This window comes from Salarias fasciatus, chromosome 9, assembly GCF_902148845.1.
Source record: "Salarias fasciatus chromosome 9, fSalaFa1.1, whole genome shotgun sequence".
Lineage (NCBI taxonomy): Eukaryota > Metazoa > Chordata > Actinopteri > Blenniiformes > Blenniidae > Salarias > Salarias fasciatus.
This window is the reverse complement of record NC_043753.1, coordinates 18819735-18835260: the sequence shown is the minus strand read 5'-3', so window position 1 is coordinate 18835260 and position 15526 is coordinate 18819735. Positions and strand designations below refer to the sequence as shown.

The 15526-nt window shown below is 45.7% G+C and overlaps 2 protein-coding genes across 6 annotated transcripts in view; one reads left to right on the top strand and one right to left on the bottom strand.

Moving 5' to 3' along the window:
* asap1b (ArfGAP with SH3 domain, ankyrin repeat and PH domain 1b) overlaps positions 1 to 12255 on the top strand; it is a 46145-nt gene extending 33890 nt beyond the window's left edge. For 2 of the 5 annotated variants that reach the window (XM_030099516.1, XM_030099515.1), the window contains 14 exons: positions 860 to 993; positions 1148 to 1239; positions 1320 to 1506; positions 3862 to 3947; positions 4599 to 4714; positions 4812 to 4879; positions 5452 to 5559; positions 5946 to 6174; positions 8251 to 8421; positions 9724 to 9802; positions 9927 to 9991; positions 10079 to 10638; positions 10772 to 10894; positions 10995 to 12255. In XM_030099516.1, coding sequence (XP_029955376.1) covers positions 860 to 993; positions 1148 to 1239; positions 1320 to 1506; positions 3862 to 3947; positions 4599 to 4714; positions 4812 to 4879; positions 5452 to 5559; positions 5946 to 6174; positions 8251 to 8421; positions 9724 to 9802; positions 9927 to 9991; positions 10079 to 10638; positions 10772 to 10894; positions 10995 to 11069 — 2093 coding nt within the window. In that variant the 3' untranslated portion in view covers positions 11070 to 12255. Of the gene's footprint in view, positions 1 to 859; positions 994 to 1147; positions 1240 to 1319; positions 1507 to 3861; positions 3948 to 4598; positions 4715 to 4811; positions 4880 to 5451; positions 5560 to 5945; positions 6175 to 7628; positions 7698 to 8250; positions 8422 to 9723; positions 9803 to 9926; positions 9992 to 10078; positions 10639 to 10771; positions 10895 to 10994 lie in introns of all 5 variants that reach the window. The other 3 variants (XM_030099519.1, XM_030099518.1, XM_030099517.1) reach the window with 2 other exon arrangements.
* Positions 12256 to 12929: 674 nt separating this feature from the next.
* On the bottom strand, positions 12930 to 14867 carry eef1a1l3 (eukaryotic translation elongation factor 1 alpha 1, like 3). Its single transcript, XM_030099531.1, has 7 exons — positions 14724 to 14867; positions 14468 to 14647; positions 14101 to 14397; positions 13886 to 14036; positions 13540 to 13796; positions 13231 to 13465; positions 12930 to 13159 (listed from the first exon to the last, which is right to left on the bottom strand). Exons 1-7 carry the CDS (start codon positions 14865 to 14867, stop codon positions 13050 to 13052), a joined length of 1374 nt encoding a protein of 457 aa, XP_029955391.1. The 3' UTR covers positions 12930 to 13049.
* Between the last annotated feature and the right edge of the window lie 659 nt (positions 14868 to 15526).

Below are 15526 nucleotides of genomic sequence, written 5' to 3'. Positions count from 1 at the left end.
CCCGCGACCCGTCGCCAGCTTTGCATCTGTTCATTGTGTCAAATGAGTGCGGGCCGCTCGTCGCCTGTGCTCCTGCCTGTGACTCATTGGTTTTTCGGGTCCCTGTTTCCACCGGCCCTCGCCTGGTGTTCGCTTGTCAGATCCAGTCAGAACAACATCCCCCCCCCTTGCCCCCCCCTGCACAGCATTACAGCATCGCTGAGGTCACGACCGCCGGCTTTAAAGGCCGGATTAAATCTCCCAGATTGCAGCAGAAAGTCAGGCCGCGATCTCTGCGGTTCAGTGTGTGAAGTCGCCACACGGCTCGGTGAAGTCTCAGCGTGCTTCGTGCCCTTTGCTTGTTATGCAACGGGCTCCGAGCGGCGTCCCGCAGCGCGAGAGGTCTGCGGTCGCCGCCACAGTGCGGTGGATTAATAAGTCAAATCAATACATGTAGCGCAGGAAGAGGCTTACATCGATTGTTTTTGACTGGATTTGAAGTAGTGTTTAAAAAAAATACTCTACAAGATCAGATAATGAACGCTCACATCAGTTCAGATGATTTATTTAAATGACCTTTTCAGTCTATTAGGAGTTTGGGTTGGTTTGACCCTTTAATGCATTTAACAGATGTGCCTATTGACTGATCCACCTAACTTGAAAATAATCTTTTTTTTGGGAAAAAGGAAAATTCGTCTCAAATTTGCACTAAAATCAATGAAATCAAAACAAGCAAAGCTGTTTGTCAGTGTCAGGAGAATAAAAGACAGAACACTAATGAAGTTTTTCCTGCAACTTTGTGAAATCTGCTTTGCTCAGTGCAGCTGTAATGTCGGTGTGGATTTTGACAGTGAACCGTTTTATCGCCGTTCTTTTCTAGACCCGAAGTGGCTGTCGACCAATCTGGGGATCCTCACCTGCATCGAGTGCTCCGGTATCCACCGAGAGATGGGAGTCCACATTTCCCGGATCCAGTCCATGGAGCTGGACAAGTTAGGAACCTCAGAACTCTTGGTGAGTCAGACCAGTAACTCTAAACCTTTTATAAGAGCCTCAACTGTTTTCGTATCCAAAAGCACGGAGAGAGGAGAGAGGAGTGGAAACATGTGAATGTTCTCATTCTGTCTCACATCGCTGTGATCTGCCATTTCGTTCATGTTCTCCTCAGCTGGCCAAGAACGTAGGCAACAGTAGTTTCAATGAGATCATGGAGGGAAACCTCCCTTCCCCGTCTCCAAAGCCCACTCCCTCCAGCGACATGTAAGTTCTCTCTGACTCTCACGCCCTCCCCCCCCCCCCCTTCAGAAAACACAGCATGAACACGGAGCGTTTTCCCACAGGACGGTGAGGAAGGAGTTCATCAACGCTAAGTACGTGGACCACAAGTACGCCAGGAAGACGTGCACGTCCGCCGCGGCCAAAATGATCGAGCTGTTCGAGGCGGTCCAGTCCAGGGACCTGCTGTCTCTCGTTCAGGTTTACGCCGAGGGGGTGGAGCTGATGGAGCCGCTCCCGGAGGCCGGACCGGTGAGCGTTCGCACTCTGATTCAGCGATACAGTCACTCCTGCTTCGACTTCAGTGCTCATGTACACACTTTGATGGATGCTCTCTGCGGAGCTGGTTTAATATCCTGCGCCTCAACACGTCCGCTTTAACCACATTCAAGTCTGGGCGAATGCGATTGTTTACAATCAGTCTTGACGACGACGGAGAGGAAGACGGTATGAATCAATTATGGTGGAGTTGGATGTTTGGAAGCAGCAACTAGAGAGAATGTGATGGGAGCCTTGCTGCTGCTGTGGTTCATCCCAGTCAGGCTGTTCTGTCTCTTCCATTTTATTTCCACAATCTGCTTTTAATTCACCGTTTCACCGTCAATGCCGCCAGTTTCCCCTCTCTACAGAACATCTGCACACAAATCTACACACAAATACACAGCAAATCTGTACACAGCTAAAAAACTAGTGACTAAAACTTCCAAATCTTTCTTAAATGGAGGTCAAACACTTTGTGATTTAAATGAATGTTGCTGCAGATGGACTAAAGATTAATCAGAATTTTCTGATCCAGCTCAACAAACAGGAAGATTTTAAGCTATTTTATATACTTGAAAAAAATCCCTGAGAAATGGAAGTAGATTATCTCAAGAGTGGAAATGCTCTTTTAAAGTAGGATATAACAGTATACTCTTTTTTCCAGCCTGGATTTCTGAACCAGGCTTTAAATCCTGACCGGTGTCAGTCTGATAACATCCGTTTATTCTCTGCTTCATCCTGACCGTCGTATGGCTTTGAGTCTCGACCAGCTACAGCTCCACCACAGATATCGTATATAACATCACCCCACTGGTGCATTTTCAGTGCATTATCCTTTTTTGGATTTTTTGGAGTGTATGTTTTAATGAAATAAATTTTAGTTATAATCTCAACTTATTCATTTATACCTGATTTCTCATTAAATCAGTAGATGTTCTGATCCAGGCTGGGTCCCACATATTCTGTAGTACGCAAATCTGAGGGCACACATTGACTGAAAGCATATTACCGCTGGCCGACCCAGCACTTTGAGTCATCAATACTGTACATCTGATAGCCTTGTACGGTAGTACACGGTGAATCATGGCAGCGCTGAACAGATTAGGACTTACGGGAACGTTCGCATGCAAGTGTGACGAGTAATTTGGCCTTTTCCCACTTGTGCTTCTGCAAATCACAATGAATTTCATTTAACATCAGTCTGTAAGAGTTGTCTTTGATTCCTGGAGATATACTGGAGGTCTTGTTGAATTGAAATGATCACATTTAATCATTAAATTCAAGTTCAAAGTTGCCCAAAACTATCAGCATGTCCTCAAGTCTGGCGGGTGAAGTGTTGAAATTATGCCTGGAATCTGCGCTGCAAGTGAAACTGTTCCCCATAACCTCCGCATGTACGTTTTCACACACGGACCCGATATTTCCATCACACACACCGTGATCTCACACCCGGCTGCAGCTTCTGGGAGCTCTCACTCGCGCTCCTGCAGCGGTTGGCCCTCCCTCTGCGTGAGGCTCGTTCCCGGCGGGGCGACCGAGCGCTGACACATCCCTGCCAGTTCGGCGGCCGCAGAAGGGCGGAACAGTTGGAAAAAGTCTGAGTCATCTGGGCGGCTCGGCCAGCAGGTGGTGGTAGCCAGCAAACCTCCGCCTCAGCATCTGTGTTGGGTCCATATTTACTTCCATGGCGACGTCGGTGGCGTTTCTGTCTTTGGCCCGGTTCACGTTTCGCTTTGTTTCCTCGCCTCCTGCTCCTCCGCTTCAGGCAGGAAGGAAAGTTCAGCAACAAGCAGTCGAGGACGAAGATCTCGCACCGTAAACAACATGCGTGATCAGACCTAATCTGACATAAGTGGGTCAAGGTTTTATAACACAAACATGGGAGCTCTCTCGTGAAAAATGAAGTACAATTTACAATGCTGCAGCGGAATTAAAGAGGATCCTGTTTGGTGACGATGAGGGGGAACTGCTGCTGTCGGCGCGATGAGGCGTGACTCACCGATATCTGATCTGCTGCTGTCAGTGCATCGAAATGACATCCAGTCCTCACCCTCGGGAACACAGCATGACTCTAAACAGCTTGTGCCCAACCCTTCAGAAGCCATGGAAGAGCTGATCTCACCTCCATGTTTGTAATGTTAAGTCAGAAAACATCACCAGCTTAGATGTATGCAGGAGTCTCACAGAAAGGACAGAATTCAAAGGAAATGTTATTTTTAGGAGCCATTTTGTTTACTGCAGCTTGTTTAAATGCTGAAAGAGACTCAGAGAAGGAGAGAATACAGAATGGATGCTGCCCCAAGATTTGCTGAGTGTGTGTGTGCTGTGTTTGATGGCCCCCTGCAGGAAACCGGAGAGACGGCACTGCACTACTCCGTGAGGACTGCCGACCAGACCTCACTGCACCTGGTGGACTTCCTCGTGCAAAACAGGTACGTTTTCAAGTCCGATTTGCTTTAAATAAAAACAATTTGGAGCGTGCATTGATTCTGGGAAAGAGAGAATTGCCAAAATCTCCTAAAATACTTAAAAACATAAAGACTTTAAGGAAACCCCGTGCTCTAAAAAGCACAATTGTGTGGAAACATGCAGCATCACATTGGATCTGTGTCTCTGCTCTGAGTCTTTTCTGTTCTGTGCTCCAGTCTGTAAAGAGAGAGAGAAAAAAAAAGAAAAGCAGTGGAAGTGCAGAGGAGAGCTTAGCACCACAGCTCCGCTCCGCTCTGCTCACATTCCCACAAGGCAAACAGAAATGGGTCAAGCACTTGTTCTCTGCCTTAATTTATTCCTCTCTTTTCAATTGTTTACCCACCACTGCTCCGTCTGCACACGGCCGACGCAGGACCCTCGCTTTAATTAGACCGCTTATTATTCATTATATTTTCCTTCTCTTTTAATGGAAATGTGAGGATTTTTTTTTCTCCCTTTGCTGTAATAGATGTCCTGTTTTACACAAGTTAGAGAGAAACGCCTGTTTTATGAATGATAGTCAGAAGACTTTATTATGTCTGTAGCTCATTTCTGTCACTCTATGTCTTGGATATTATTATCAAATGAACCTGAATCCTGTGTTTCCTCCTCAGCGGTAACCTGGACAAGCAGACGGAGTGGGGAAACACCGCCCTGCACTACTGCTGCATGTACGAGAAGCCCGAGTGCCTCAAGTTGCTCCTGAGGGGCAAGCCGGCCACCGACATCAGTGAGTCACACGTCGGGGCGGGGGGGGTTCGTCCCCCTCGCTCGCGCCGCCCGCACCGGCGCGTCAGACCGTTGACTATCCCTTTCTCGCCCCGCAGCCAATCAGAACGGAGAGACGGCGCTGGATGTTGCCAGGCGACTGAGGAACACTCAGTGCGAGGAGGCGGTAAGCAACAGGACCGCCCCGAAGCGAGCCGGCCCGCCGGACCCTGCAAGCTGATAATTTATTCCACATAAAAGCCACGCACAACTTAAAATAGCCAGTGGGATAAATCAAAAGTAAAGGTCGTGGAGCCGATGCGCGTCACGTCGACCGGTTTATTCAAAACACTAGATGGCAGTCAAAGGTCTGCCTGCAGCCCCGGGCAGCAGGGGCAGCAGAGTGGAAGTAACTGCTGATGCATGTTTGTTATTAATGCTGAAATGAACAGTTGGATAGAAACAAAACACACGCTGGAAAGTCCAATAAATAAGCATTTGTTTTTTTAACTACTGCAGTTTTCTCACTGTGCTTCTGTAAGCTCGACCCGTGTGTGTTTAATCTCACTACTGACCTACTTTATAGATTTCTGCACAATTTTATTAGGTACTTTTATTTGGTCACACTTTAATTTATTTGCCCAGCTTTCTTTTCTTATAAATGGATTGTTTTAGACGTGGATGGCAGAGCTGCAGTTTGCATGTGTTGAAGTGATTTGTGTGTGTGTGTGTGTGTGTGTGTGTGTGTGTGTGTCTCAGCTGGTGCAGGCCGCTGAGGGGAAGTTCAACCCTCACATCCATGTGGAGTACGAGTGGAGCCTCAGGCTGGAGGAGATGGACGAGAGCGACGACGACCTGGACGACAAGGTTTGTCACGTAGATCTTCTGCTGCGAATAAAACAAAAACACCCCGTGAGTTTGTCTGATGGAACGCGTGAAATGATCCTTTGTCAGTCATTCTCGCTCTTTGTCACTCCATGAGCTCCTGATGCACAATTAGACAGATTATATCAAAGCAACCAGGACTTGGATTTTACTTTGATACTGCCAGTAAATATAATTTACAACATTTTTCACCTGAAATAGAGGTGGAAATAATGAAACATGGAAACATTTCCGAGAAAAAACACTGATTTGAATGTTGAAAGACGTCTAGACAGTTCAGGTTAAAAGTGGGTTGAGATCATGGAAGCGTATAAAGCCGTGAAACTGAATATGATGAAGAGTCTCGTCTGTCACGCGTCTCCCTCCAGCCCAGTCCCATCAAGAAGGACCGCTCCCCGAGGCCCCAGAGCTTCTGCCACTCCTCCAGCCTCTCCCCCCACGACAAGCTGTCCCTGCCGGGCTTCATCAGCCAGAGGGACAAGCAGCAGCGGCTCTCCTACAGCGCCTTCACCAACCAGATGTACAGCGTCTCCACCGACCTCAGCTCCTCCCCGGTGGCCGACGGGCCGCCGCTGCCCCCCAGGAACCAGGGCAAAGGTCAGACCTGACTGCTCCGGGCGACCGCTGCGACCCTGAACCGCAACAAAGCTTATTTTTGACACAGGGAAGATAGAGACCACATCATTTCTGCTAAACCTTGAATATATCCAGATCCAGGAACACACACACACACACACACACACACACACACACACACACACCCTGCAGTGGTATGCAATTTGTCAGCACACAGGATCAGGAGGCGGGATGCAGGTGTCATTAAGGCTGCTTACACAGTGACCCTTCAGGAAAGCTCGGCTGCAGCAGCAGGCAGGGCGGCGATCCTTAGTCAGGCGTGAGAAAGGGAAGCCGGCACACACACTTCATCATCGGCCTCGGCGTGGTGTGTACACAGGCCGGGCCGTGGGCGTTGCTGCGTCTGCGGTATTACAATTAAAGATAACATGCCTCCCTCCGCGGATCTGTCATCCCCTCAGCCGCTTGAAAACAGGCTGATGATGGAAAACAAACTCTCAACCTCCATCGTGGCAAGTTCAATTCATCATCAAGCTTTAAAATCTTATTTTTCTTAAAGGAAGGGGTGTGGAACCTTTCACTTGTTTCCAGTGCAAGAGAACGAGTTTCAGTGGATTGTTTTCCTGAAACTTAGTTTGCTGCATAATGAGGATATTTAAAGACAAAAGACGGAGCGTTGCTATTATGTTTGAGTGTGAAGTTCAGGTCTTCAGGAAAAGCCTTTTGACAGTTTTCTTAAAGTTGTATGTTGAATGAAAAGACAAAAACATCCATTTTTTTTCCATCTTTCATCGATCATTTCTGATGTAGATTATTGCAATTTCTACTGCTTGTTATGCTGTTAATCAAATCTAATAATACAGAATGAATCTAAATGACAAATTTAAGGAATCACAAACCTTTTCGTGTCAGTGATACATGATATTTTCAGTATATTTTAAGTTTTGATAGGTTTTACCTTTAGATTGGCCGTTGGTCTGACTCTGAGTGGCTGTTAGTCTTTGCCCTGTGATGGACGGGCGGCCGGTCTGGTGTGTTAACTCACAGCTGAGATCCTCCGGCCTGAGACGGATAAACCAGTCGTGTTCTGTGTGATGAACTTCGCACTCCAGTTTTCTTTCTGAACGGACCGTGGCCTGCAGACCCTGGAAACAAGTCGAAGTTGGATTTATGCAAAAATAAGATGACGAGCCTGATTTAGAGGTCTAACAACACACATGCTTTGTGGATGAACATGCTAACTCCTGGGATGCTCCACCTTAGCGGTTCTCTCTCTCTCAGCAGGTGATGAAGTGCTCGCTTCACACCGTTCCTCCTCCTTTTTGCTTTGCTCGCCTCTGATAAGATTTCATCTTGTTATTTTACAGTGTGTGTGGGAGCAGCTCTTTATAAAGACTGACATACTGTAGATTCTCTCCCACACTCCTCATCTCGCTCTGTTTTCTTTCTCTTTTTTTGTTTCTCTATTCTTTCAGCTCCACACTTGGCATTCCTTGGCTCTCATTCGCACTACGCCACTCTGGCTGGCACTCGACCATACATCAGTGAATATCCTGGTTTTATGTTCTCCCCCCTTACTCGGCTGTGTTGCCCCACATACAGTTATCCCTCAGTTGTTTCTTCCGTTTTTACAGCTCAGATTTTACAAGGTCGTGGTGTGTGTGTGCGTGTTTTTTAAAGAAATGAAGGGGACCGTGTAGGCAAGTCAACGTTAAATTATTGATGCCTACATGATTTCGATTCTGCTCCACCACCTTTGAGCTGTAAACTCTTAACCACAGCTGATTCCTCTCTGGCTGAGCTCTCTATTAGCTTCTTTCATCCTACTTTTGAGTGCTTTAAAGTCCCGGTCGAAGATGCATCAGTTTTAAAACTTGTCTCTCGACACTCCTGTGCCAATCATGTGGTCCATACCGGTTTCTGCGCCACTCTTCACACTCCTCCTCTCCTCTCCATGCTTCATCATCCTCTCCTCTGCCTTCTCTGGGTGTTTTTTTTTTTTTTTGGCGGGGGGTTGACCGAAGGGGTTTTTTTTTTTTTTTTTTTTTTTTCCGGAGGCCTCATCACCTCATGTGTCTTATTGTATCGCTCCTCCAGCTGCCCCCCCATGCGGCCCTTCCTCCACACTCACACCAGGAGGCAGCTCTACCCTGTCCAAGAAGAGACCTCCGCCCCCTCCTCCTGGACACAAACGCACCCTGTCTGACCCACCCAGCCCGCTCTCTCACAGTCCACACAGTAGAGGGGGCTTAACTGGCTTAACTGGGGGTGAGATGCAAGCACACCTTAACCGCACAGGAGATGTGTGAGGGTTATTTCAACTGAAGTTGTGAGGAAACAAAAAAAAAAACAGCATTTATAGAATCCGACTTCATCGTGTCGGAGCTGAGTCCACTTCTGCTTCTTACAGTATGTTAAACAATTCATGTGACCGTTTACTAATGCAGTTCATGGGATTTAGATTACAGCTTCAAAAAGAGCTTGTAAGTGGACCTTGAGTTCAATTTTGAAAATCTGTGAAAATCTCTGAGTTAGTTTTGTTCGGTTTTACTCAGAGCTACAAATACATGTTCTTTTTTTTTTTTCTTGCCCCTGTATGTAGTTCAGCATTTATTGATTGGTGATCTTCAACGAGCATATCTGATGGATTTGTGTAGAACTGCGTCTGATAATATGCTGCAAATAAGATATGAACTCAGTGAAATGCAGTTAATGAATATTTCAATCATTGAACTCTTCAGAAAGGCTGAAAAAAAATTAAATCGGAACTGGACAAAAAAGAAATAAGTAGCAAAAAGATCAAATCTAATGTGTATTTAAAGCTTTAGGATGTAAAACAATCTATTTTGGATAAGTATATTATAAGCATAATTAGTTTTATATGACTATTTTGCCATCTGAAGTTAGAATTGCTGTGTAAAAGTTACACATCGTACTTTCTCAGACATGGTCAGAAGGAGAGGATGATTTGAGGAGAATTAGGTTTGTTAGAGCCTCACTCTTTCCTCCAATCTGGTACTTTTAATATCAAATTATGTCCCGATTAACCTTTTATTGATTAAGTAATATATCAGCTCCACTGTGCATGTTTCAGATTCATCCAGTCTTTGTAGTTTGTAATTTATTCCACCAATATTTATTGTCACCAGTTCAGACTTTTAAACTGTTTCCAGAAACGTTTGTTTTTTTCCCATAAAAACCAATATGTCACAATGAAGCCCCTATCACTCACTTTTGCTTGAAGTCGCATTCTTTATGTGTCTTAATAGGAGTTGATTTGATTTGTCGTCACTTGTCTTCGGCTGTGTTTGTGTCACACACTGTAACACCTCACCACTAATGGAATGACGGCACTTTATTGCACAACAACCTCAGTTTTCCAAAGAGCATGGGCTCATAGAAAGCTCAGCCAGATGATGCATCCCTCATTATTATTATTATTATTATCATTTTTTTTAACCATCACAGCATGTTGATTTACTTTCACACTTAAATCAAATTAATCTCTCAGCCGGCGCTCCTCTGCGGTGTTAAGTAACGTGTTTGTCGTCGTGGATGTTAATGTTTTAGGAAGCGACTCCACTCCTCCTCCGGTCAGTAAGATGTCTCCCGTTTCCAACAAGTTTGAAGGCATTCCTCAGCAGCAAAGGTACCGCATGTCCTGTGTGTTATTGGTGGAGCCTCTTCGATATCAAGAGTCATTTTATGTCTCCATGTGAAAAGATCCAGCTTTCCTAATTTAATTTGACTCTTTTCTAAAAATTTCCTGCCAGCACTACTTCAAGCAACACAAAGTCTACACTTGGTCCAAGGGTTCTTCCCAAACTACCTCAGAAAGGTACCGTCCTCCATCTTTTTTTTTTTTCTGAACACAGAAAGCTGAATATTGAAGTGTGTAACTGACGTTGGTGTGTTGTTTCTCCAGTGGCGTTGCGTAAGATTGATACCATACACCATCCATCGATGGATAAGCCCAGCCTTCCTCCAGAGGTCTTCCAGAAGTCCCCGCCCGCGACCGAGCCCACGCAGAAGGCTCCCCCGGCGGAGAGGCCTCAGCTGGGAGACCTGCCGCCCAAACCGCAGGTTTCCGAACTGCCCCCCAAGCCGGGAGAGCTTCCGCCCAAGCCGCACCTCTCAGATCTTCCTCCGAAGCCTCAGCTGGGAGACCTGCCGCCCAAGCCCCAGCTCAAAGACCTCCCCCCCAAGCCTCACCTCGCAGACATCCCCCCCAAGCCCGGGACCGCCGAGTCCGCTCCCAGGCTGTCTCACGGAGAGCCGACGCAGAGGCCCCAGACACAGCCGCCGCCGCCGCCCCAGACTCAGCCTCAGCCGCAGCCTCAGCCGCAGCCGCAGCTTCAGGACTCGCCCTCACCCAACCAGCAGCCGCCTGCTGTGACCCCGTCTCAGCCGCATGGCGAGGACACCAACGGGACCCCAGCAGGAACCGCAGAGACCCCCGTACCGCTCCCCAGGAAGATCAACACGGTGTGGACCATTTCTTTTCTTGTTTATGAAGCTTGTTTTATCAAGCTGTTGGAGAAGAAGCAACTGGATTTTTCTATTGCTTGTTTTTCTTTTTTTTTAAAATAATGGTTATGATGTTGCGCTTTGTCTGCAGGGGAAGAACAAAGCCCGTCGAGTGAAGACGATCTACGACTGCCAGGCCGACAACGATGATGAACTGACGTTCGTTGAAGGAGAGGTGATCATAGTAACAGGGGAAGAGGACCAGGAGTGGTGGGTGAGTTACCCAAAGAAAAAAAAAACACACACTCACAAAAAAAAACACACACATTATTCTCCTTTTCTTATCATCTTCTCTTTTTTTTTTTACATCCCAGATCGGGCACATTGAAGGAGATCCGGACCGGAAAGGGGTCTTCCCTATGTCTTTCGTGCACATCCTAAGTGACTGACAACCAGACAGACTTGCACTACACCTCTCAGTGAAGTGAGAGATCCTGTAAATAGCTATAATAACACCTCTTGTCATGAGACAAGTGTCCTAAAGAAGAAGAACAAAACAAAACAAAAGAAGCAACAGCAACGAAACGAAGAAAACCAAGAAGGCTCATCTGGCCGTGGATGCTTCATCCATGCTGTACAAAGAATGTGTGTACTCTTCCTCTACCAGTATTATCTTAACCCTATAGCACGGCTGCGACAGAGCCACTCTCAAAACCCTAGCACTTACCTAAAAAGTCTATGTTTATGCTGTTCCTGTGTATATATGTATGTAAATATATATATTTGTGTGTGAGTGTATATACATGTTTTATTGTACAAAACATGTACCATTACTCTCTGCCTGTCAGATTAAGCATCAGGGTGGTAGAGTTTGAATTTTATCTGTATTAAATTTTTTCTGGCCCTCGAGTAATTATCAGCTTATATTTCTGGGAAAAGGACAAATATGAAATGGAATGTGAAATAGGTCATGTCATTATTTGTGTCTTTGCATCCTTGTTTACCATCATAATAGACCGAAGAGGCAGGAATCTCCCACTGATCTTCCCGAGGTGAAAAGAACTTCATTAAATGTACTCCTTGTCCTTTGCTTGCTTTGTGTGTACACGTATTCTGGTTGTTTTACAGTATAGAAACCTGCTGCTACTGTGTGGTGGAATATCAAAGCCTGTGGTTCACTGTAGGTCACTAATTTACTCCTTGTTACACTGTTCACTGTATGTATGCTCTGTGTGTGAACTCGACGCCATCTCCGCAGTCCGTTGGCTTTTTTTTTTTTTCCTTTCTGTGCATGGTGTAACAATGACTGGAAATGAGTGGAGTGCTGCATTCAAAGACGCTCACCTCAGGGTTTGAAAAGCCACTATTGAAACTAAGCAGGACTACACAAAAAGTATCCTGTTGTTGAAGCCACTATTGATAAGTACGGAGGAAAACTTAGGACATCTTAGCAATAACTTGATTTTCTGACAGGCTAGAAGTTTCACAACAACCTGTGTTCACGATTCAGTGTCTTGTAAAACCTCATGAGCTTGAATTTTTTTTTTTTTTTAGTTTGTCATGTAAAATCATTCCATGTTACTGGATTCAGTGTATTTCCAGGTTTGCCTGTGAACCAGAGATGTCTTTTTAGATAAAAAGGGGGTGGACTTTGTTATACAGGCTGGAGAGCCGAAGTATTTTCACCCAGTCCTCACCGACTTGCAGTTCTTCCCATGTTAAGGAACAAACCCATCAAAACCATTGTATCATTAAAAGTGCTGTACTTCAGAGTGTGCTTCTCGTACTTTGTAGCCGTGTGGTTTGCAACTCTACTTGGAATTTGAAAGCTCCAGCATTACGAGACATTCCTCTGCAGCTTACACGCGTCCAAGGTAGCCCAACAGATTGACCAAAAGGTTCATTTTTGACGGTGCTTCATATACAACTAAAGACTGATCAAGACCCATTTCAGGGCAGCCAACTTAAAAATTGCAGAGATGACCTGTATTTTCTTCATTTTCGCAAGTGTTGGAATTACCTTTACTTTAAGTAACCGAACTCCAGCCTCAACAGGAGGATTTTAGTTCCATTACTTTGCATTCAACACAAAATGCCCATGAAGAGCCACAGTCTCAACATTTGAGATTTTTGATGGAAATGTCCGAGAACAGAAACTTTGCAAATATCAAGGTTAAATGCCATACATATTTAACCCCTAACTTTGTGATACTCCAAGAATTAAACGGAACAAAATGGTTTCCAGTACTTTTATTCTCTTAACTTGCATTTCAACAAAAACACAGACTCCATCTTTTCGTTATATCAACACAGGGATACTATAAACCTTGAAGACAACATAAAGACTTCGTGTTACAACACAAAAACTGCATCTGAAACAAAACTGTTCACTCAACATGAAAGGAGCCAAAGACTGGACAAAATTCAACTTATTTGCACACTTGAGCTTTGAGGCCACCTTTTGACCCCTGGTCCTTCACCACCGACTTGATGACCCCAACAGCAACGGTCTGCTTCAGGTCTCTGGCTGCAAAGCGGCCTGTGGAAGCAAATTTTGCATTAGTAAATGTGAATGAGCACAGTGACGCAAACTTAAGGACTATACTGTACCTAATGGTGGGTATGTGAAGAAGCTCTCGACACACATGGGCTTGATGGGAACCAGCTGAACCGTGGCACCGTCTCCAGAAATCAGCGTCTGCGGGTTGTCCTCCAGCTTCCTGCCGGTGCGGCGGTCCAGCTTCTCCTTCAGCTCGGCGAAGCGGCAGGTGACGTGAGCCGTGTGGCAGTCGAGCACTGGAGAGTAGCCGCTTTTGATCTTCCCTGGATGGTTCAGGATGATCAGCTACAAGACAAAATATGAAGTCAAGCAAGCTCATTGCAAATGGATTTTGTTCCATCAGCTACGCCTGAACTAACCTGAGCCTCGAAGCTGCTGACATCCGAGGGAGGATCCTGCTGGGCGTTACCGGCCACGTCGCCACGCCGCAGGTTCTTGACGGACACGTTCTTGATGTTGAAGCCCACGTTGTGTCCCGGCAGAGCCGTCTGCAGCCCCTGGTGGTGCATCTCAATGGACTTGACCTCTGCGGTCAGCTTTGCAGGAGAGAACATCAGAGTCATGCCGGGTTTGAGGATGCCGGTTTCAATCTTGCCGACTGGTACAGTCCCAACTCCTGAAAGAACAAAAAAAAAAAAAAAATGAAGTTAACAGGTTCTGATCTTCACTGAAAACTCAAGAGCTGCAATTAAATTCATGCCAGACCTCCAATTTTGTAGACATCCTGCAGAGGCAACCGCAGTGGCTTGTTGACGGTACGAACAGGCGGCTGAATGGAGTCCAGGACTTCAAGCAGCGTCTTCCCGCTTTCTGTCCCCTCTCGGCGCTTGACCTTCCAGCCTTGGTACCACGGCATCTGTGCAGACGACACTTTAACGTACAGCACATGACACGTTGCCATTCTGAAGCACAAAGCCTACCTTCTGAGTTGAAGTGATCATGTTCTCCCCTGTCCAGCCAGAAATGGGAACGAACGGCACAGATGTGGGGTCGTAGCCGATCTTCCTCAGGAAGCCGCTCACGCCTCGCACCACTTCTTCATAGCGTTTCTGACTGTACGGCGGCTCAGTCAGATCCATCTTGTTCACACAGACGATGACCTGCTTCACACCCAGAGTGTAAGCCAGCAGGGCATGCTCTCGAGTCTGACCGCTTCTGGACACACCGGCCTCATATTCCCCTTTGGCTGCAGAGACCACCAAGAGAGCCACATCCGCCTGAAATGACAAAGACTCGCATTAGTCTGAGGTACAATAGAGGAATAAAAGATTCAGATGCATTTCTTACCTGTGAAGTTCCAGTTATCATGTTCTTTATGAAGTCACGGTGGCCCGGAGCATCGATTATTGTGATTGTAAATTTCTGGGTGCTGAATTTCAGCAGTGAAATATCAATGGTGATCCCGCGCTCCCGCTCAGCTTTCAGCTTGTCCAACACCCAGGCGAACTTGAAGGAAGTCTTCCCCATCTGTAGAGAAAGTAATTACAATGAACATTTAAACATCAGGTTGTACAGTGTAAGAGGATTTTGTTTTCTCCCTCACTTGAGCTGCAGCCTTCTCAAACTTCTCAATTCTCCTCTGATCAATCCCACCGCACTTGTAGACCAGGTGTCCGGTGGTGGTCGACTTTCCACTGTCGACATGGCCGATGATGACAACATTAATATGAGTCTTCTCTTTCGCCATTTCTGCAAAACAAGTTAACTTTAAAGGCTTTAGAAAATCACACATCAAGTTCCTGAATCAAAAGAATGAGCTCAGGCTGTTTGTAGTCTCTTTATAAGCACCGCTGATTGGAAAGTGAACTCAGGTGTGCTGCTTAATCAACCTTAATTAGTATCAACAGGGCTCTAATTTCAAAATGAACACTTCTGTATCACACACCACCAAGAGTGGGGGGAAATATTACTTCTTAATGTATTGTGAACAATGGTGAGCAGAGAGGAACTGAATGAATACTTGGATTAATATTTGATGAGAACCAGCTCTGCCAGTCAGATGTCTGTTCAGGGCTCCACCATGGATCACCTAACGATCTCTAATGACCACAAGCTGTGTCATCTGGAGGGAGAAGCCTTTTCACCCAGCAGCCTCTCCCACTTTATCAAACAAAAGCTCATCAGCCACAATGTATCAAAGGAAAATGATGTCTAAAGATTATTGTTGAATATATTGTTGCTACCTCCATCTGTTTCTTTTTTGGACATCTATATATATATATATATATATATATATATATATATATATATATATATATATATATATAGTTTAAAAAAATAAAGGCATCAGGTTTCTCTCTGTGTGTGTGCTTCATGGAACTCTGGCCCACTTTTAAAAAATGTTAT

Bases quoted from the DNA above. Each gene is read 5' to 3' on its own strand.
- eef1a1l3 (XM_030099531.1), bottom strand. From the start codon at position 14,867: ATGGCGAAAGAGAAGACTCATATTAATGTTGTCATCATCGGCCATGTC. The intron at 14,037-14,100 runs GTAGGCTTTGTG...TCGTCTGCACAG, and splicing joins TGATCACTTCAACTCAGAAG to ATGCCGTGGTACCAAGGCTG. The intron at 13,466-13,539 runs GTTAGTTCAGGC...TTTGTCTTGTAG, and splicing joins TCAGCAGCTTCGAGGCTCAG to CTGATCATCCTGAACCATCC.